General features: G+C 40.3%; 1 protein-coding gene across 3 annotated transcripts in view; it reads right to left on the reverse strand.

The window, feature by feature from the left end:
* The window catches only part of LOC110980848 (myosin heavy chain, striated muscle-like), a 61,299-nt gene that overhangs the window by 14,904 nt on the left and 25,964 nt on the right, over positions 1–20,431 (reverse strand). For 2 of the 3 annotated variants that reach the window (XR_015426072.1, XM_022237866.2), the window contains exons 18-27: positions 17,931–18,136; positions 17,481–17,601; positions 16,701–16,837; positions 15,683–15,938; positions 15,177–15,257; positions 14,275–14,403; positions 11,263–11,385; positions 10,222–10,308; positions 9,634–9,779; positions 9,161–9,251 (exon numbers count right to left, since the gene is read on the reverse strand). Coding sequence is in view for 1 of the 3 variants with exons in the window: in XM_022237866.2 (XP_022093558.2) it covers positions 9,161–9,251; positions 9,634–9,779; positions 10,222–10,308; positions 11,263–11,385; positions 14,275–14,403; positions 15,177–15,257; positions 15,683–15,938; positions 16,701–16,837; positions 17,481–17,601; positions 17,931–18,136 (1,377 nt within the window). In the remaining 2 variants the exon portion in view is untranslated. Of the gene's footprint in view, positions 1–9,160; positions 9,252–9,633; positions 9,780–10,221; positions 10,309–11,262; positions 11,386–14,274; positions 14,404–15,176; positions 15,258–15,682; positions 15,939–16,700; positions 16,838–17,480; positions 17,602–17,930; positions 18,137–19,977; positions 20,028–20,431 lie in introns of all 3 variants that reach the window. The other variant, XR_015426073.1, reaches the window with a different exon arrangement.

A 20,431-nucleotide genomic window follows, 5' to 3' on the forward strand; every position in this document is an offset into this window, starting at 1 on the left:
TGTTCCTTGTCACCCTCTAGATAATGGCTAGGTGTCCTTGGCAAGAGGTGTCAAACCACTTGTCTCAATTTGTCAGCAACTCATCCAGAATACCCCAGAGGGTGATAACCCAATAAGGGGAGCCTCCAACCCAACCATCACTCAGCAAAGATCAGCTGCTGTGATGGACAGACTCCAGACCCAGACTTCCACTCTCTGGTGAAGTCAGACTGAGGTAAGGTCACTTGGATCATATTACATTACCATTGAGAGCAAGTAACAATGTCTTCAGCATCTACCAGTGAAAAATCCCTCCTTTTTTTAAAAAAAAACAGTTTGAAGCTGCAAAATAGAGGACATCAAGCTGATGAAAGGTTTCAGTTCAATATACATTAGGGTAAGTTAAAAATGAATCCACAAAGGCCAACCTACTTAGGTTGTTCAAACCATGCCAAAGATCAGCTGATAGTTATCAATTTTCTGCCAACTATACTGGGTCCTTCAGGATGCATTCCCTTTTTGACACATATATTATGCTATATGTGTGAATAGAGATTTTGGCCATCATCCAGAAGAAGCTTTTCTATGTTAAGCAATACAGTGTGTTCAGCAGCTCCACGTCACTGGTCAAAGTACATGTGAATGGGGCTATAAACTGCAGTTGCTAATACAGTAGCAATGCTGGGCCAAATGTGAAGGAATGTTATCCACGACTTTCTCTAGTATTCCAAGCCACAATCTCCTGGAGGCTGCCAGAACCTCTGAGTCGAACAGCCACCAAATTTGGTAGTAATGAGATGACAGAGTCCCTGCTCAGCCAGGGTATGTGTTGATGTCTGTGCACTGCAGACACACAGACAGACAGAAAGACAGACCATTCCTTCCTCCATGGACAGATGTATGTACACACAATGCCTTGAGAGCAAGTCTTTAGATCATCATCATCTGGCACATTCAACAGAATGGAATGTGGAGATTTTTTTTTTGTTCAGACATTCCTAGGTGATGTTGGCTTCTCTCCATCCAAAATGACTGCATTCCAAGACATCAGACAGAGAATAATGAGCCTTCGGGAGTTCCACCCTCAGTACCATGAACTGTGGCTCATACGATGTTAGGCCATACATGTCAACTGTCTGCACTATCAATTGTCATCACTGAAGTCTTTCGAAGTGTGACTTTTCTTCCCACAATTTTCTCTTTTCCTTCCATTTAGAAATTCACAACTATCCCACTGATGCAACTGATGAGAAGAAAATGGCTATTTTTATCTTATATGCCATTACTCCTTTTGTTTTGTGTCTTGCAAGAAATGCCCTCCTTCAAAACAGAAATCCTCCTGAAGCTCCAATTAAGAGACATTTTGTTATCCTTTTCTGTCTCCCAGCTGTTCTCGTCATCTTGTCCTCGTGCTCTAAATCAAGCTGCATCCTCCTCTCAAAAGACCCCCCTACACCACCATCCTTTTCATCTTTTACAGCTCTCCCTGAGACGCAGTCTCCACTTTTCAACAGACCCAGCAGGGCGGACATTGCACCCCTACTGGGTCTGTGTGTTGACACTTCAGGACACACCATCCTCCAGGAAGTCTACCCTGCACCTGTGCTTAAAAAGTAACTCCACAGCCCAGATCATCGGAGCTAATTTTATCTTTGGAATTTAAATTTGGAATGAAGGCTGTCCTTGTGTGTATAATTCTAGAATGCTGAGCACTTATTACAAACAAATATCTCAAACCATTAGGTGCTTTTTCATTTTCACATACACGGCTTACAAGAAAAAATAGTTTCATGAAATGTTATTGTTCCAAAGTGAGAAAACAGCCCACATGGTTTTACACATGCATGGGAATTATTAAATCACTGAGAAAAAAAAAGGTGCCAACAGCAAATTTTGCTTGGGATGAAGTTTGCAAATTGTCACACATTTCTATTTGTTTGGCAGTTTTAAGCTGTTTAGCCAAAACTCCTCTCAGTTTGAAATTACAACTTATCTAGCTTGGCTTTTATTACGAACTTTTATGATGTTATTCACTAATTGCAGGGAAACACAGCAATGGATTTAGGATTTTGTTTTTTTATTAATTGATCCATTTATCATAACAGTTATGCTACTGAAAGGCAAAGAGCTGTCCAGTCCTGAAATGATGAATAAAACATACCGCTGGTAATCTCTTCAGAAAGAATAGCTTGCAAGTTAGTGAAACGTAAAAAGGTTTATCTTTTTGTAATGATTTTAGCGAAGTCAAAAGTGAACGTCCATGCATGTTGCTCTTACTATAGCATAATACAGACACAGCATGTGCGCTTCATGATTTTTTTTTTTTTGAAGCTAATTCCACAGCTCCTCATTCCCACACAATGCAACCATCATACTTGGAAAAGCCTCTTAAGGCCGACACTACTGTCGCCAAGCTCGTAACTCTGGCGGATCAGCCGTTTGGATGCCATGCTCAAGTTGACGTAGCTTTTGAATGATGTGGAGTCTGTGTGCCAGACCGACTCCTTTCCAGGGGGCTGAAGGCGGGGATATACAGACAAGGTGCAATTCATAGCAAGTCATGGACCAACTTCTCCTTCCACAAACTACTTTGAATAAAAACTATGACGGCCATTCATGTAACATTATAAAATTTAAGTTCTTTTTTTTCACTTTGTTTCCAACAATACCACTCCCCTGAGTGATTTTAGTAAATAATTAAGAACGGATCAAGCATGCTGCTTTTCATTTTTGAGAGCCATCTTGGACTTTCTTTGGAATGTTGCTGCTATGCCAGCTATTTTCAAGGCGGGATTTTTAGCCTCGCTCCTTACCACTGCTTTAAATCACAGCACAGGAAAAGGTTATGTCTATGCTGCAATAACTTTGGCACAGTGCCCTACACTGATAGCTCAAAATAACTCATTTGTGATTGACAGCCAACTTGTTGGTTACTTGTGTTTTTTCCCAAAGCTTCCCAAGAAGCACTTATAGTCAAAAACTAACAATCAGAAGATAACAAAACTGACTGCTAGTTTCTAGCCTTGAAATATTGATGTTTGTGTAAATAAAGCACTAAACAAACACTGAACAAAGCACTGATAAAGTAACAACAAACCAGCCTACTTGGAACAGCCTTTTCATTCCGACGCTGCTGTCTCCCATCTCGTAACTCTGTCGGATGAGCTTCTTGCTTTTGGAGCTGAGTTTTTTGTAATTTGTGAATCCTTCCGTGTCTGTTTGGTAGGTTGGTGTGAGGCCAGATGAGACCAGTTTTATTGAGCCTCCCGCACTTCCCCCTCCCCCAATGGAGGAGCTGTAGGACTGGCTCGATGAGCTTGCTCTAAACGTTGAAGCTGATGAAGATGCCATCTTGGATGCAACTTGTATACCGACAAGAAGAAAAAGCGATAGTTCTTCGGGTGTAGTAGAACAGGACTGTTGCCAGAGAGCAAATCTCCACTGCGGTTTACTCCACGATGAAGAAGAGTGTAAGCTGTCGTCTGAAGTGAGGAGCACAGCTCAGAGCACAAATTATTGCACAGAGGATGCCGACGGCTGCTGCAGCACAAGTGACGTGACTGGAACACCGGATATGGTAAGATTGCACTAGCTTGGGACCATCAAGTGGTATGTGGGTATACTCTATTTGTCGGTATAGGACCGCTGTACAGATGCTATGCCCTCAGGACAGGCAACTAATGAACTTGACTTCAACGTGCACACCATACACTTACTTAGAAAGACTGCAATGTTTAGAGAATGCGCAGCCCTTTTGCTTATTAGGATCCAGTAGGCACTGCCCGTCAATCATGTATGCAAATGAGCCAGGGAACCACAGACCAATCACAGGCTGTAGCAACAGCCCCAGCCCTTCCACTGACTCTGTGCTCACACTGGGACAATCTGAGCATATTTGGAATTGGAATGTGGCTGGTCTGTAAATGGCATCAGCCAGAGCAGGCGAGCCATCCACTCAAGCGGGCTACTTTGCATGCCGCGACCGTAACCCAACTCCCTGGTGGTAGGATTCTCCGCATCCTAGCCAAGTTTCTCCCTGCTCTTTGGAGATAACCAAAGCTGATTGCGCATGTCTGATGGCAGACCACAGAAATGTCTCAGACAGGTGAGCCTGCTATTCTCTTCATGCGCTGTCATTGTGACATCTTCCTTAAGAACAAACTGCAACAGGACATGGCTTCATCTGTGGCACAATTGCTAAGCCTGGAACTCACTGTCTGGATTCCAAAAGCACAAAGGACCTTATCCTCTTTTTTTCTATCTTTCTTTTTTTTTAAAGATGTGTCTGCAATAGCCTGTAAAAGCCTACACACTGAATCGTTTAAACTACAGCAATGGTACGTGTAGAAGTCATTCCTACAAAGACAACATCATCCAGCCTCCATTCCTACACTCATTCCTCAAATACCAAGACTATACCAGACCAAATCCGGAGAAAGATTCCCCATCATTGACTCATCTTTTTCAACTGTCTGACCTGACCAACCACCCATGAAAATGATTTCAACCGCACTAGTAAAACATAAGCTTACAGAAAAGACAGGCAAAATGTGTTCTGGGGAGCTATTCAGTTTTCCTTCCACTAAAGATCTTTTTAAACAAAGATCCTGCAACAGTTAAAAACGTTAAGACTACAACCGAACACATACCAAAGTGAGCTCTGTTCTGATTTTTACTTAGGTGCATTGGAAGACAGCTTATTTATTTCAATGTTTTCACTTGGCGGCTGATATGCCATAATTTATTGTTCAAAAAGATTTCATGAAGTAGACAGGCAATTTAATGAGTACTATTTCACATTTGTGGGTAATCTTCACTTTTCACTTGGAAACAAAATGAAATTATTGCTTGAGCTAAAACAGCATCATTTATTCTTCACCTTGCTTTCGGAATAAAGTCTCTGACTTCATCTCAACAACAGCAACATTCAAGGGCACATTACATGCTTCACTGAATCGAATAAAATGAATCGAATAAAATACACTACATCTATACCGCCATTACATAAGCCAAAAATAGGCACGCATGTTTACATGCTATGCAACTTCAGCAGTGAACAACTTGGAGTAAGTGTACCACTAATCTTAGCGATTTAGTCTGGCATACCAAGCACTTCTAAGATCAGGGAGAGGTCTTGTAACAAATGTCAAGTTTTGTAATTACAGCACCAGATGTTTTATTTAGTCTGAGTATTGCTGCTTAAAGGAGGCTGGAATTTGGATTGGTGCTCTTACAAGACAAGTACAACTTACGGGGGACGAATTGAGTGCTGTGTGGATGGGTTTAATCACCTAATTAAGCAGTCATTAGCAGATTTAATGAGTATGACTGAATAACTAACCATGACATGGATCACATGCTCATATTGCAACATCACCATTTTGTGTTATCTGAGAAACAAATATTTGAATAAGGACAGAAGATGGAATTTGCATCCAACACTTTCATGTTGGAGATATATCTAAAAATCCCTCATTTCTGAATATTCCAGCATTTTGATTCATCTTTCTGTCAAGCCAATGCTCAAATTTATTTGTTCAAGGCAATATTCTGATGCATGCTGAGCCTACAGTAACTTTGTTATAGCCCAAGAAGCCATATATGGCCACCGAGCATTCTAACATGTCACCAAAATATAAATCTCTCTGGACTTTAATCGTACTGCCTGTCCAGTCCAGGAATTTTTGGAGTGCCAAAAACTCAAGCAAAGGCCAGTCTTGTGCAAGGTCTTTATCAAATCTGAGTTAGGATTTCTGACAAATCACTTTCCTAGATACCAAAACTTAAAGGGGGCCTCTTCATACATTTTTGGTCGTATTGAAGGATGGCACCCCCCTTGCATCTTGCTTGAGACATTATTTGCCCACGAGAGTCGCTTTAATTCAGACGGAAAGTAGATGACAAAGAGTCCCGCTCGTAATGATCCTTGCTCTTCAATACACTACACAGGAACTTGATCTGGTGAGCAACATCTTGACTTTGGTTCAAGTTAAAATGCTGTTTTCCCCAATCCTTTACAATTCATCCTTTTTAGGTGAGCGGGAAACATTTATGAGCCAAGTTTATGTCGAGTAGGTCAGTAAAGAGTTATTTAAGCCATCAACATACAATGTCTGAGATACAAGCTTGAATGAGTTTGAAATCAGCTTTACTTATCATACATGAAATGAAAGGGAGCTGAATTACAAATAGATACCTCAGAAAACTTACTAAATGATGCATACAGCTAAGAAAAGCGAGTATCATAATGAGGCTCTTGAAGAATCTCATGTAATTAACTCTATACTTGGATTAAGGTCAAAGGTAAATCCTGTTGTGGCATGATAAGAATTCAGAAAGTCAAGCTTAATGATCTCTGGTGTTCACCGCGCTCTTCTAAGGATGTTATAAATGGATAGCATTGAGTTTTTTAAGTCTGGTGACTTATTGTTAGTGCCAGGTGCTATCATTTGTAAAGGTCAGATAGTAGACGTTGAATGATGTGACCCATGTCACTCAGGAGTCTCAGTATCTACAAAAATGCTCAGGAATTTTATTTCTTATTTTTTTTGGGGGGGTCCTGGCAATATTTCACATGCCTGCCATCTGGATAGTCCAGTTCCAAAGTTTGTGCGAGTGTCTGAGGTATTCACCACAGGGCACTCATATTCAGTTCACAGCTGAACTGGTTGGAAAGAGCACGTTTTTCGACATACAAATATAGCTTTGCAGGCGTGTTGGAATTATACACAGTTCCACAACCTGCAGCGATTCCAGACACATTCCTTTTCTTAGAAAGATAAAAAACAGAAAAAAGGCTCGAATTTTGCTCAATGCCAAAGAGAAATTAAATTCGTTCACAAGCTTGTTCAGCACTGCACATTTTTTCTGAAATCACAAAATCAAGCATCACCACCTTTAGAAATCTGCCATTTGTAACAAAATAATTCTAGGCTTTTTGTGTGCATATAATAGCATGGATGTTTCAAATGTCCAGTTAATGTAGTGCAAGATGAAAATTCCCACTTTCACCATTTTGATCTCAGTGAAAATTCAATCTGAAATTGAATAGCGCAGCTGGGGAGTGTCCTTGTTCAATCTTGTGTCAGCTAATTTGCAAGCAGTTCAGCAATAACTGCTTGCAAATTAGCTGACACAAGATTCTCATATAGTAGGTTGAGCTGTACAGTAGGTCTCCAGTCATGCATTCTTAACATCACTTTTGTTTTCGTGTTCTCACATAAACTACTGGTGGGGCCAATTCAATCAGAAGGATTGAGTTTATCCCTCAGGTTTGTAATCCAATCTGGTTGCATTTAGGAAGAAATGCATTTCTGCAGCAGCATGAAATAATGCTTTTTTTTTCTCTACAATTCAGGCTTAACAAAACTTTGCAGTACTGCCCCCAAAATACTTTATGAAACATTTAATATGATTGCCATCAACAATCTCCTAGCTCTTTTTTCAAACAAAGGATAAGATTCATGAAAAACATGTACCTTCCATGATCGACAGATATCAATCTTATACTTTGCTCTCCTTACAACTGCTTTTTGCATGTACATGTACTTCCCTAGCTGTGTGAGAGTGCAAGTTTGAAAGAAACTTGCTGTTAACTGTTAACAGCTATGCCTATACTAATTCTGCCAATCCTTTAATACTCCTTTGCCTGTTACTCTGTGGATGACAGATCAGTGTTAATCCCTGTTTGGAGGATCACCCCCCCCTTTGGAGGATTAACCTGTTAGGATTAACCCTGCTAGGAGGATTAACCCCTGTTAATCTTCTTCAGTGCTTCATCAATGCAGATCATCTCTGACAGTTACTTTCAAATTCTTTTGATCAGCATGGATTTGAAAGCAAACATACTGCAATAAGGTTCTACAGAGGGTCTCCTTTGTTACTAATGGATCTACATGGGCGTTCTCTGCTGAAAAACTATGACTCAAAACTTCTTCTATTTCATGAATATTCACAACGAATATTTATTCATGTGTGTATATTTAAGAAATATGTGTACATTTGCCTTCTACTAGTGATACTTCCATTTTTTAGCACTGAGAAAAAATTTTGCAAGTTGTTTTTTAAGCCCACAAACACAAGAATACACAGTTCATTAATACACTTCTGCAAAGAAGCATCACAGAATCATGACAGAATAAAGTCTTACAGCACAGACAAATTTCACATGTGATAAACAACAAGTAAACTGTACATATAAAATATGCATCTTAATACAAATAGTGATAATGTTGATCTTTCGTACATTTCTAAACCACAACAAAATGGATAAAGAAAAGTTTAGTTTTGAATTTGGCATGAATTTGACCAGGTACATGTACTATAAAATAAATTGCACATCGTATGAACCGACAGGAAGCTAGCGAGTTTCACATTTGAGGAAAGGGAGGAATTTGTGGGAGGGGGGTTGACTTACCTGCAGTGTCTCTGCCTCCTGTTAAAGCAAAAAGGGTCGGGGAGGAACTAGGACAAGGGTGTTAGTATGTATGGTTTGGATGTATTGAAACACCCAGTTATTAACTCTTTGCTAATATGCCACTTACAAGATATACAACTTGAGTTATAAGCTACAAAGGCAGCTGAAAGCTGTGAAACATTAACTACAATCCCCTTGAGTTTGTAGCCTGTCTACCGCAAATTGACTGACTTCCTAACCTAGTAAATGCCTTTTGGATTATGACTGGGATTACAGTTTAGAGTTGTAAGTCATTATTTTTACAGAGGTATTGGAAACCTCTATCTATACCTCCAAGGCAAAGGAGTTCATGCTAAGTTTGAAATGAACTTATTTGGGAAAATCTTTTCATACTTTCGCAGAAAGAATTTCTTGCCATGCATTCACAAGTGCTTCCTCTTGCAAAAAAATGCTACTAATCTAAGAGCAAGGGATCTCTTTAGTGTTCACATTTTAAGCTGTATTCAATTTTGTTAATAACTATGGATGGACAAACTGGTCTGTCAATTCAATCCAGTCTGACAATCCTCAATCAACTGAAAAGAAAATAGTTGTTCTTCAAATGCCAGTTCCAACGACATTACATTTAGGCAGCCAGTGTTTACAGACTCAAGGCCAGTATAACAACTGAAGGGAGAACTCCTGACTCATATCAGGAGGGAACAACCCTCACCCTTATTCTTTTGATTAGTCAGCAAGAGATGAATATAGAAAGCAATGTCTAACCTGCAATTCCTTGATCTTCTTCTGTAGCTGTGCAACCAGGCTCTGTTCGTCCTCCAGTCTGCTGTTCAGCTGGCTGATGTCATAATCACGCCTGATCAAACAGAAAAAGAACAGTTACTCACAGAAGGCCAAATGGAAAGAAATGGTGGAAATTATAAAGTGGCGCACTCTACAGTAGACCTCTATTTTTCTCTCACTATCATCCACGAATCCGAAACTCAATAGGCTTCAGTCATCCTCAATTCCTTACACTATTTCTAAACGGACTGACCCATGGTCTTGGAATGCTGAAATGCTTGAAAAGTCAACTTAGTACTAGCTGCTCAGGGAAAAAACACTAATCTGTTAAACAGCAAGATGTGATAAAATTTAACGGTAATGCCACAGTGGCTATCAACATTAGAACTTGTCTGGTTTTATTCTGCTAAGCAGGAAAGTTTTTAAGGCATGCCAAGACTCTGAGAAGCACATACTTCTTAATGGTCTCCTCCATGTCACGCTTAGCACGCTCCAAATCCTCCACTGTTTCCTGGGTCATCTTGAGGTCACCTTCCAGTTTCCTCTTGACCTTCTCAACATCAGCCCTGGCCTTCTTCTCATGCTCCAAGCTGTCCTCAAGCTGGAGGGGGGAGCAATCAAAGGTCAAATGACAGAATGGTTGATTTATAATATACTCGCGTAAAACTGCCAGAAAAGGAACAACTAGCCTTTCTTTGACAATGGAATAAATTTCTGTCTGATGTTGGTAGAGGCTATTATCTGCATATTCTATTTTTACCTTTTATTAAAAAAGAAATTGCCCAATTTAATTTGCTTTATAAGTTTGACGCGGCTTGCAATATATCGACCCCTCCCCAAAAGACATTGATAAAAATTCCTCCACTTGAAGTGTAAGTTTACCAATAGTCAGAGTCATGGCTCTGGCTTAGATATCTATACTTAAACAGATGTCATTTTCCTGATAACACGTCAGCTAATGCTTCGTGAATACAATAAAATGTCATATAGGACAAGTCACATCAGTGGATAAGATGTTATCTTAATTTCTTTGTTTAACTGACCTCATCCACAGTAGATTCCAGCTTAGCCTTGACTTTAGTCAGATGGTTGCATTTGTCTTCCTCGGCTTGAAGTTGCTCAAGAGTTTTCTGAATGGCGGAATTAAGACAAGATATAAAAACAAGAACTCTGCCTCAACCAATGTTCTATCGTCTAGGATCATGACTCGGTACAGAGGAGACAGAACAGTGTAAGATAAATACAGTGGGCCTGTGCAAGAATGGTGTAGGGCACTGTGTGGACTTCTCAAGCTAAAGCCGTGTTTCCACTGACTGTTTCTTCCGTTGCCACATGGAAACTTACCAGGACATTACTTTGTGTCAAAGTTTTTTTAACCATGACGGAACGTTTATTTGCTGTGCAAGACTAAGGGAATACATTCTCAGCACTGTGAAAATCACTTTTGACCTGAGTGGGATATGACAAAATCGGACAAATATGGTCACATCTGCCACCCCATACCCATAAGTGGCAATCGAACAAGATGTACACATACTTGTGTAGTTAGCTTTAGTTTGGGCACTCTTCACTGTCTATGCGCGCCATGTGCTGGTGTACACAAGGAGACTGGAACCAAACAACCATTCGGGCATGCCCGCTATCGAACTCTGCGTAGCGGTGAGCTGTCCAGTTCGGAGGTTTATAGCATGGTCACGGTAAATCTATATCGTGAAATTATTCTATAAAAGGTTCTAAAAAAGATCAAAGAGACTCCCAAACTCTCCATGGAGGGTCATGGTTCTTTTCAGAGCCTCATCAACTCACAAAAGCAATTTGCCACCTGGGGTGACTACAAACCAACATGTGTGAGCCAATAAAGGTGCTTTTTATCACCATCACTACTGGCACACGTTACTGAGGGCCGACCAAATGTACATGATACCTGAACAAGTCTTGGGGTAGACTTCTGCACACCAGAATAGTTGTTTAACACAATTTTAATGCCAGTGCATCGCATCAGTGCTTTTCAAGGACTGAGGTCAAGGTTTCATGGTACAATTTTTATAAAGTTGAAAACAATATGCGTGTCTCTTCATGTGTACCTGGTTGGTCTCCTCCAGAGAAGCCTTCTCCTTGCTCAGTTTAGCTATGACTTCATCCTGGGCAGCCAAGTCCTCGTTCAGCATCTTGATATGGCTGTCCTTGGCCTTCTTCTCCTCCTCCACCTAAGGGGAATGGGAAGATTGACCAATGAGGAAGGCAGATCCCACCCACTAATTGGGTGGAGATCTCTGGCCCTTTACCCTAGGGCATACCTGTGTGGGGGCTAGATCCTGACCACTCAGTGAGAGGCAAATGTGGGGTGTGCACTCTGGGAAATAAGGGCACTTGACCATACACACTGAATACCAAAATTATGAAGTACTGCTATGACCTCAATGGATGACACGGGATATGTTTACAAGGGAAATTCTGTCTGCTTTTTTGGAGAAATATCCATAGACCAACACCCTGAAGTATATGCAAAGAACTTGAGATAGCCAAGATCATCATTCTATGAAATACTATCCTGCCAAATCTTAACACTGACGGAACTACATCTTTCAACTAAAGCACAAAGATTAATGGGATCAGACATTAAAGTTGAGATATTATTACAAATTCTGCAAAGAAAAGATAAATCTAAGGACAAGACTAGCCCCACTGATAAACCAAAAAATGTAAATGAGAAAATTACAATCTTTAGCTACCATTGGGGGGATCTTCCGAAAACAATGAATAAAATTCACGGAAAGACTTAGCTATCCCTGGCTGCTGCACTGATACATCTACCATCTTGGTTGCAATGACCGTGTTACCATGTTGATCAGAAACACACAGAATACTGGGTTATACAGTCTTCAACAGGATCCTCTGACCAAAAGAGGGGCTCTTTCGTTTGCATTGGCAAAACGTATGATACATGGGAATGACAGTGAATGATGGAAAACATTTACGATGTGTTAACAGCTAACAAGAAGTCCACTAATAACAGGAATGGACAAAACTGAGATAAAAGCTGAATTCAAACAGATCTGAATGAAAAGCAATGTCTGAATGAACCCATATCTAACGAGACAGTAATAGAATAGCGTGAAATAGTCGAATTACACATGGATATTAACTGAAAAAAGATGTAGAATTTTGGGGACTCGGCATGCAGTTGCTTCTTTGAAATTCTTACTTTTCAATAAGATAAAAATTAAGTAATACTTAAGTACCACAAACGTTGGAGCAACGTACAAAATAAACCTAACAGTAATTTGAACTATGTGACAGACATTTCCATTGACCTTTACATAAAAGATCTCCTTGATTTCAAGTTTAATACTACTATCTTTTCAACTGATATTTTTCAAATGAATTTATCTGAAATTAAGCAATGCACACATTTATATGAAGCACACTATTTTCTTTAAAGAAAGTAAGATTCAAGCACCAAGACTGTCAAACTCATTCTGTCAATCTGCACCCCACTGCATGCCATTCAAAGCTGCATCTCTGAATAAACGCTGCGTAATCCTACATGATACTTACACATGAGCACTTCAAACAGGTTTTATGCGCACTTCTTCATGCCGCTGTTTGAAGGCAGTTAGTTTCTTTCAATGAGATTAAGCAGATGTAAGCACTTTGGTGTGGCTTTTGTGTTGGTTTCAAGCACAACTAGGTTTATGAAGGTCGTGAAAAGGATTGTTTTGGATGGGGCATTCAAATGGAGAGATACTATCTAGGGAACGATTATGGGAACTGAACCCTGTGATGTCCTCACATTGATGTATTTCAACCCTGTTTATTTTATTGTATATTGGCAAAATAATCACTAGGTTACCAGCATGGCAACTGGTACGCTCACAGTGTTAGAATAGGAATGTGTTTCTATAGACACTGTTGGACTGGAAACTACTAATATTCCACATGTGGATGGAAGGGGACAGCCGGGGAACAAGACATGCAATAGTTCCATGTGGATATGCAAACTGGTGACTTATACCATCTAACCCTGCCTGAGTTGTATTTGTTTCTTTGAGGAATGCGTTTGTCTTTTGTTGCAAAATTTCATCTATGTGGCAAAATAATCATAACTGGAACAAATAAAGTGTTTTTTATTACATTGTTCAATGCTCATTCACAAAATGAAGAGTTCTAGAATTTGAAAGGAAATGCACAGAGCCTTTGAGGTTAAAATGTAAAAAAAATAATTTTCCATTTAAAAACATTGTAATTTCTTGAAGAAAAACTAGGTTTGAAATTTACATATCCACAGCAAACACGCACTCACACAGTTTAAGATACGGGTAACATTCAAAGAAAAAATGGATGCAATGGAAAGAGCACCGTCATGAGGTCACTTCCTGTTCAGCCTATTATTCAGTATGTTTCAGCCAAATCACCACGGCAACTGGGGGCATCCATGCCATGCATGGCCTGGCTACAATGTTGCATGCTCACAGTCACAAAGATACTGTAATTGTCAACCAGAAGTCTGAGCTTTTCACTTTTAATCAGAGCCGTTAAATAGATGTAGCTTTGGTGTGCAAGTATCGTTATCCAAAACAAAAAGCTGATGTCCAAAGTTACAATGATGTAGTTTCATCATTCTCTATGAGGTAAAAAATTTACCTCATAGAATGTTCAAATCAGTCCTGCTTTTTGCAAGGCATGCTTTGAAATGTAAAATACGGGCTTCTGCATAGCATGAGAAATGGTTTTACTGGTATAATGAAGCTATACTGACAGATTTCATTCTGCATGCACTTTTTGAAATGTAAATGACTGAAGTTATTCAAACAAACCTGGGCAAAGTAGTCAACAATTATTAACATCCCTCCACAAGTGATGAATAAGTTTCATTCTTTTTGACCAATTCCCCAAAATGATGTCTTTTACCATCAGTGATTATCTGTCATCTGCATCACCTGTATCCTTCAACGTACACACCACTCAACTTATTCCCTCTGCCCATTAAACTAGGTTTACTCTACGTCTGTGACTGACTGCGAACAAGCAACACGGCAGCCCGGCCTAGCTGGTGGGCAGGACACGCACAGCAAGATGGTCAAGTGCACCAGTACCTTAGCCAGAGTGATCTCCAAGTCCTCGATGTCCTTCTTGAGCTCGTCGCACTCGGTCTCCAGCTTGCGCTTGGCGGCAGTGACGTCAGCGTTGGAATCCTCCTCTTCCTCCAGACGGGCCTGTAGCTCCTGGAGGCGGCAGGAGATGAGGGCATGATTGTGAGAGGGAGCACAACAGAGTATTGAGGGCCGAGAGATGTGTTATCATCAGATGAGGTATGTGCAGGCATTTCCTCATCAATTCTTGAGAACTTTTCAATCGTAAGTGGATGTAAACTCATAACAATACAATGTTTTCTCTCAAGTATATTTGTTTGTGAAACCCTTATCCTTGGTATAAAAGCATTTTGTAAAGAATTCTTCAAATGTCTTTTGTGTTACTTGGACAAATGTAAAAGGGTTTATTTCAAAACCTGCAATCCAGCTTTAATTAGGCATGATGATTATATATGTCTTTCTGGGTTTTTTGCATGAACAGAGAATTAGCGACACTTTATCAGCAGGAGTGCGTATCATAAGTCCGACACCTCATAAGTCTGATGCCTCAAAAGTCCGAATTTTCGGACTTACGAGACATCTGACTAATGAGGCATCGGATTTATGGGCAATTTTTGTTTTTGGCCTCACAGTTCCGATGCCTCAAAGGTCTGACACCTTATAAATCCAATAAGGTGTCAGATTTTCTATGTGTCAGATCTATAGGCCAAAATGAACTAATAAAGAATCGTCCGACCTAAGAGGCATCAGACTTACGAGCTGACCCCATCAGCAGCCTTTGGCAACAGTTGATCAGTCCATTTAAAAGCTGCATGCTGTGTCAAATTTTACCAATGATTGGATATATTTGTCGCTATGATAAGGAGTTCAGGCTTATACAAAGACTCCTATAGCTGGTTACTTACAGCAAGTTGGGTTTCTAGATCAACACGTTGGCTCATGACCTTGGACAGCTTGTCTTCCAGGTCAGCTGCATTGTCTTGCTCCTGTACAGTGGTCAAGTGAAAAAATTTGGTTGAACTATAGATTGCATCCACATCCGTCCATTTCTTCACTTCATAGTTTCTTTCAAGAACTGCATTGGGCTTGGCTGTTTTCTGTAACTGCCAGTGGTTCCTTTGGATTTTGGGGTTCAGCAAATCCCTCCAATTTGTTCCAGAATCTCGCATCTGCTTAGTTCTACTTTCACCTTCTTCTCTTCACTTCACTTATTTCAGCAATTTTGGTTATTAGCCTCATCACCATCCTGAATCTTTGCAAATGGCATGAGTTTGGTAAATATTGTCTAACCTATGTCACTTGAAGGGTGTTTATCTCCATGATATTGTCTTTCTGCCTTTTCTCATTCTCCTTCATACTTTTTGTTCACTTGTCCAGACACCATCCCTGCTTTTATAAACCATGTCTTTACCTGCTGTAGTTGCATGAAGATGTCATTCTTCTCTTTCAAGAGCTCAGAGTTCTTCTCCTCCAGTGCCTTCCTCTCTTTCTCCTCCTTCACGACTTTGTCCTTGGCCTTCTGCAGTTCCTCGTTTATGGCCTTCATTTCATCCTCAGCGCGTGCCACATTGAGCAGGGGCTTGACCTTGGTGTACAGACGCCACCAGCCCCAGTTGCGGAGTATGAGGTACTTGCGGATGTTACGCTGTAGGACTGCGAGACCAACTCTGTGGAGAGAACAGGCATAGTGGAAAGCAGGAGAGGGTTAGGGGTGTGATCGCAAGATTTCTGGAAAAAGCTTGACCTCAACTGGGCAGTTAGCTTAGTAGTACATATGCATGTGTGCTTAGCCTGGGACACATTTTGACTCCAGTAAATATACTCTGTGGACATGTGCTTAAAGTGTGTCAGTCCTGTATGATCTTTGTTACAGCTTGAACTGTTCAAATGGACTATTCAGCCATGTTTGTGTACGGACAGCCCTTTAAGTTCCATATGGACATTAGGGATGGCTAAAGCATCACAACGACAGACAGGACCATTCTGCTGTTTTGAAAGCAGTAATTAAGTTCAGACGGTTAATTTCCTTCAGCTAAAAGATGTGCTCACAATCACAATTGCTATTAGCACATAATTGTAAATTTTCTTTTCCGGAAGGCAAAGCAAGGGATGTGAAATCATACTTCTCCCACCTTACCATCAAAAGCACATACACTGGCAGAACACTGATGTGGTACTTAGATCAGTGTTGTATTTGAGTCCATTACAAAGCCTTTCACAAGTCCAGTCACAAGTTCCTTCACAAGGCTAGTCATAAGTAGCAGAGTGAACAATAACAAAGGAATGCTTTTGTTACAGCTCATTTGAATAGCTTGTGGATTGGCTGAAGACGAAATGACTTGTGCTGGACTTACAGGGACTTGCAGGGACTTGTAACAGATTTGAATATAACACTGACTTAGATGGCTACATGTAGTTTGTCTACCAACCTCTGGTCTAAGATCTTCTTGTAGATTCTACGCATGAGGAAGCCACGGCAGACAGCCTGGAGAAGGGAAAGGATTCTAGCCAGGCGGGTATCACGCATGTCCTCAAGCTGACCCAGAACTCCAGCACGGAAAAACACCTACAGAAGGGGAATGAACATAAGACCTGATTTTAGATCCTCTTGAACTAAGTAGCATCTTATAAGTGGGATACTCCCTTCAAACTGGGACTTCGACCCACTGGCTCAAAGCAGCAAGTGCCTCAGTTATTACTGTAGGAAAGCTCCCCTCTAAAAATCATGTGGTATTTAAGCTAACAAACTATGGGCGAAGCACAATGTTGTAATCCAGACCGCTTAAGACCTTCACAAGACCACACGAGACCAACACAAGACCTCCAGTCTGAACTCCAGTCAAAAGTTATTTAAATGAACGGCAACAAAAGTATTCCTTTGTCATTGTTCACAATGTTACTTGTGTCTGGTCTTGTGATATTCTTGACTACAACACTGGGAAGAATTTGTTCTCTTTCAAACTCAGATGTCCATGTGATGCAACTCTGTCTCACTGAAACATTCTGTGCAACATTTGTTACCATCTTGCAATATTCCCTTACCAGCTGGCTACAAATTAATGATTCATGAGATGCTGTTCTTCATCAAAATGTGAGCAACCTCTACTTTTATCGAAGTATTTGGACACCATGTCTGTTACTTGAAAAAAAAAACAGGGAATTACATCCTGTCCCAGCTTTGGAAAGTGCCAAATATCCTCTCAACTAACCTTGGTGTGGCCCATGCGGTACTCATTGGCTTCCAGTTCCAAGGACTTGAGCAGCAGATCACAGGCCTTGCGGCTGTCCATGAAACCCTGAGGTACAGCACTAGGAGCCAGGATCATGTATCTGGGTGAAATATGAGACAAGAATTTCACATTTAACATTTAGCACCGGAAGACTTTTTTGGAACAAACCTTGGGAGAACAAGGTGTTCGGCACTTTTACATTAGTAATGCATTTGTGTCTCTGGCTGGAACCAGTTAAGCAAATATCATGGATTTCATTTAGAAACATCTGAAGTCCCTGAACTCCCTCACCAATGGGAACAGTGTCATCCAACTTGATCAAGTGGTGCCCACTTGGGTTTCAAATATTCTGAGTTCTGAAAACTGGACATAGCTCTTGTGTGGGATTTTGACTAGACAGCATTCCCTTTTCTTGATGGTTTGACCAACCTCTGCTTGAAGTCAGAGAAGGGCATCCTGTTGGGGAATCCCTTGCGGCAGATACGGATGCCTTCCAGCACACCGTTACAGGCCAGCTGATGGAGGACCAAGTGGGCATCGATCACACCAGGCTTCTTGTTCTCATTGGGGATGATGCAGCGCACAAAGTGGGGCTTGGTGTTCATCAGGGTGGTCAGCAGACGGTTGAGTTGTTCCTGTGGGAAAGTGGTGGCAGTGGTGGGATAAATGTTGGCATGTGTCATAAGTGGGGTGCAGGTGGTTACACAAATGAACATGTACTTCAGCAATAGACCAAACCATGCTCATTCTGTATGTCATGTAAACCTTGACCAAGGCCATGCAATATTTCACCTGCTTGAGCCAACCAAAGCTCCTATCCTTCTGGGATGGTTTGATATACTGGATTTTTCTTTAAGCTGTAAACAGCATACAGTATGACCATAAAAATTCAACTTGTGTCCCTTAGGCATGACATATCAATTCAGTCCCTTTCTGCCCATGAAGCTCCTACAGCTTAAGTATAGCTTGGTCTGCATCTTGCTTTGATGATTCAGAACAGCAAATGTGAAATGTCACCCTTGTGGCAATCATGTTTGAAAGTGGAACAACAAAAGTATTGTAAAACATCACTTTTGTGGCAATTAATAGGTCTCTAAGTAATACACCTGTGATACTGCAAAAAGCAGCTGACAGTGATCAGAAATGAAGCACTATTGCAGTAATGTTAAGTTATATCTGCTACTGCCCATAACAACATTTGATACATGTCAGAGTAAGGAGGGTTTTAGCTGCCTTAACTATTTAAAATTTAAAAGGTGAGAAGTTGAGCTGAACTTCTCAAAAGCATAATATTACAGTGGTTTTATAATTGCAGTACTGAATGAACATGTATACCCCAGCAGAATGCTTGCAATATTTGTTTTCAGTTGAACCTTCCACAAAAATCATGTTTTACAACTCCCTCAAAGGCACTACAAATATATGAAATGACAAGTTATTCTGAAAACATGAAGAAAGATATGCAAAGTCAAAGGGAATGTATTTTTATTGATGAGTTTGAAAAATTGTTGTGAAGTTGTCCCCACCGAGGCCTATGCTCAGATACGAATAACCAATCTGACAATAACATCATCAAGTGGTAATTACAAATTTTGCTATTTGGCATTGATATATGGAGGCATTTTTGCTGCAATTTGCTATTCCATGCATTGCAAGGCTTTTTTTTTCCAATTCATCATGCATTGTGGGGAAGTGTTTTTTGAGCTGCTCATTTCAGAAATTAGTCTACTTGCTTCCATCTTTCAGAGTCTATTAGCTTAAGCTATTGTTATTAGTTTTGGGGTGCTGATTATTTCATGCAAATTTCATTGCTATCGCAAAGCCAAAAATTGACCCTTTTATACTTATTTTTAAACACATTTGGCCGATAATCTTATATCTTCTGTCAACATCAACGGGAACCCTATAAGACTCTTGAGCAGAATTGGATGAATGTGATGACAAAAATCACAAACAGAAACTGGAAAATGATGCTCAGAGTGAAATCTCAACATTCATTTTGTAATAACTACAGTAACACTCATGGAAGGGAAAAATTTCCCAACACCGCAATATTTCTCAACACCAACGCTGCGATTTAAAAAAATGATCCTCATGTACAATTCACTTCACTTTTCTAAATCTCAAAAACATTCTTTAAGAAAGCAAAAAGGCAAAATGTGTAAAGAAAAAAGGGAAAACATACTGCTATAGTCAATTTTGAATCACGGTTTTGATTTTAAAAAAGGCTTTTTTAGCACAAAGACCTTAGCCACAGAGAGATGACAAACAAAAGAAGAGTATATATATATCTTGTTCCTGTCATCTACTGAACTGTCTTTTCTTAAAATTCTCTCCAAAGTGTATAAGCTAAAAATGACATGCAAGAATTGCAAGCAAAAAAAGAATTTTTTTTTTCACAAAAAAGATAAACAAAAAGTTGGTTGCATGCAAGGAAGAGAGAGATATTGAGGAGCCAAAAGCAGCTCATGCAAACCCTGTGGCCACCGCTAATGGTCTTGATGTTCTGCTTCTTGCCCGGTGCTCCTGCATAATAGAATAGGAAGATGGTACAACAAGCAAGACACCAGTGTGAGCTTCAGCCATTTATTGGTAGTAGCGCAGCCTGGCAAAGTGTGTGTGTTGGGGGAATCTCTCAGAGCTGAAGTAAGAAATTTATGCTCGGCAGAGTTTGTGAGTAAAACTGAGTGGTTGCATGATACAGTGCGCACGGTTTGTAATTTTGTATCGGTTTCAAAAACCAAGGCAAAATTTGTGCTGATTAAGTTTCTTCCTGGCTTGTCGCAATGCCGAAGTCCATCAACCAGTATGTTTGGTTGGCATAATCAGAATATGGTATTTAGGACACTCTCCTGAGCAATCATTCCTGTGAATCAGCTCCTTAAAACTTCCTCCCATGTACCGGTATTAAAGGGTGAGAGTCCAGTTGT

Source organism: Acanthaster planci, linkage group LG07, assembly GCF_054643075.1.
Source record: "Acanthaster planci isolate LZ-2023a linkage group LG07, COTS_SCS, whole genome shotgun sequence".
NCBI lineage: Eukaryota > Metazoa > Echinodermata > Asteroidea > Valvatida > Acanthasteridae > Acanthaster > Acanthaster planci.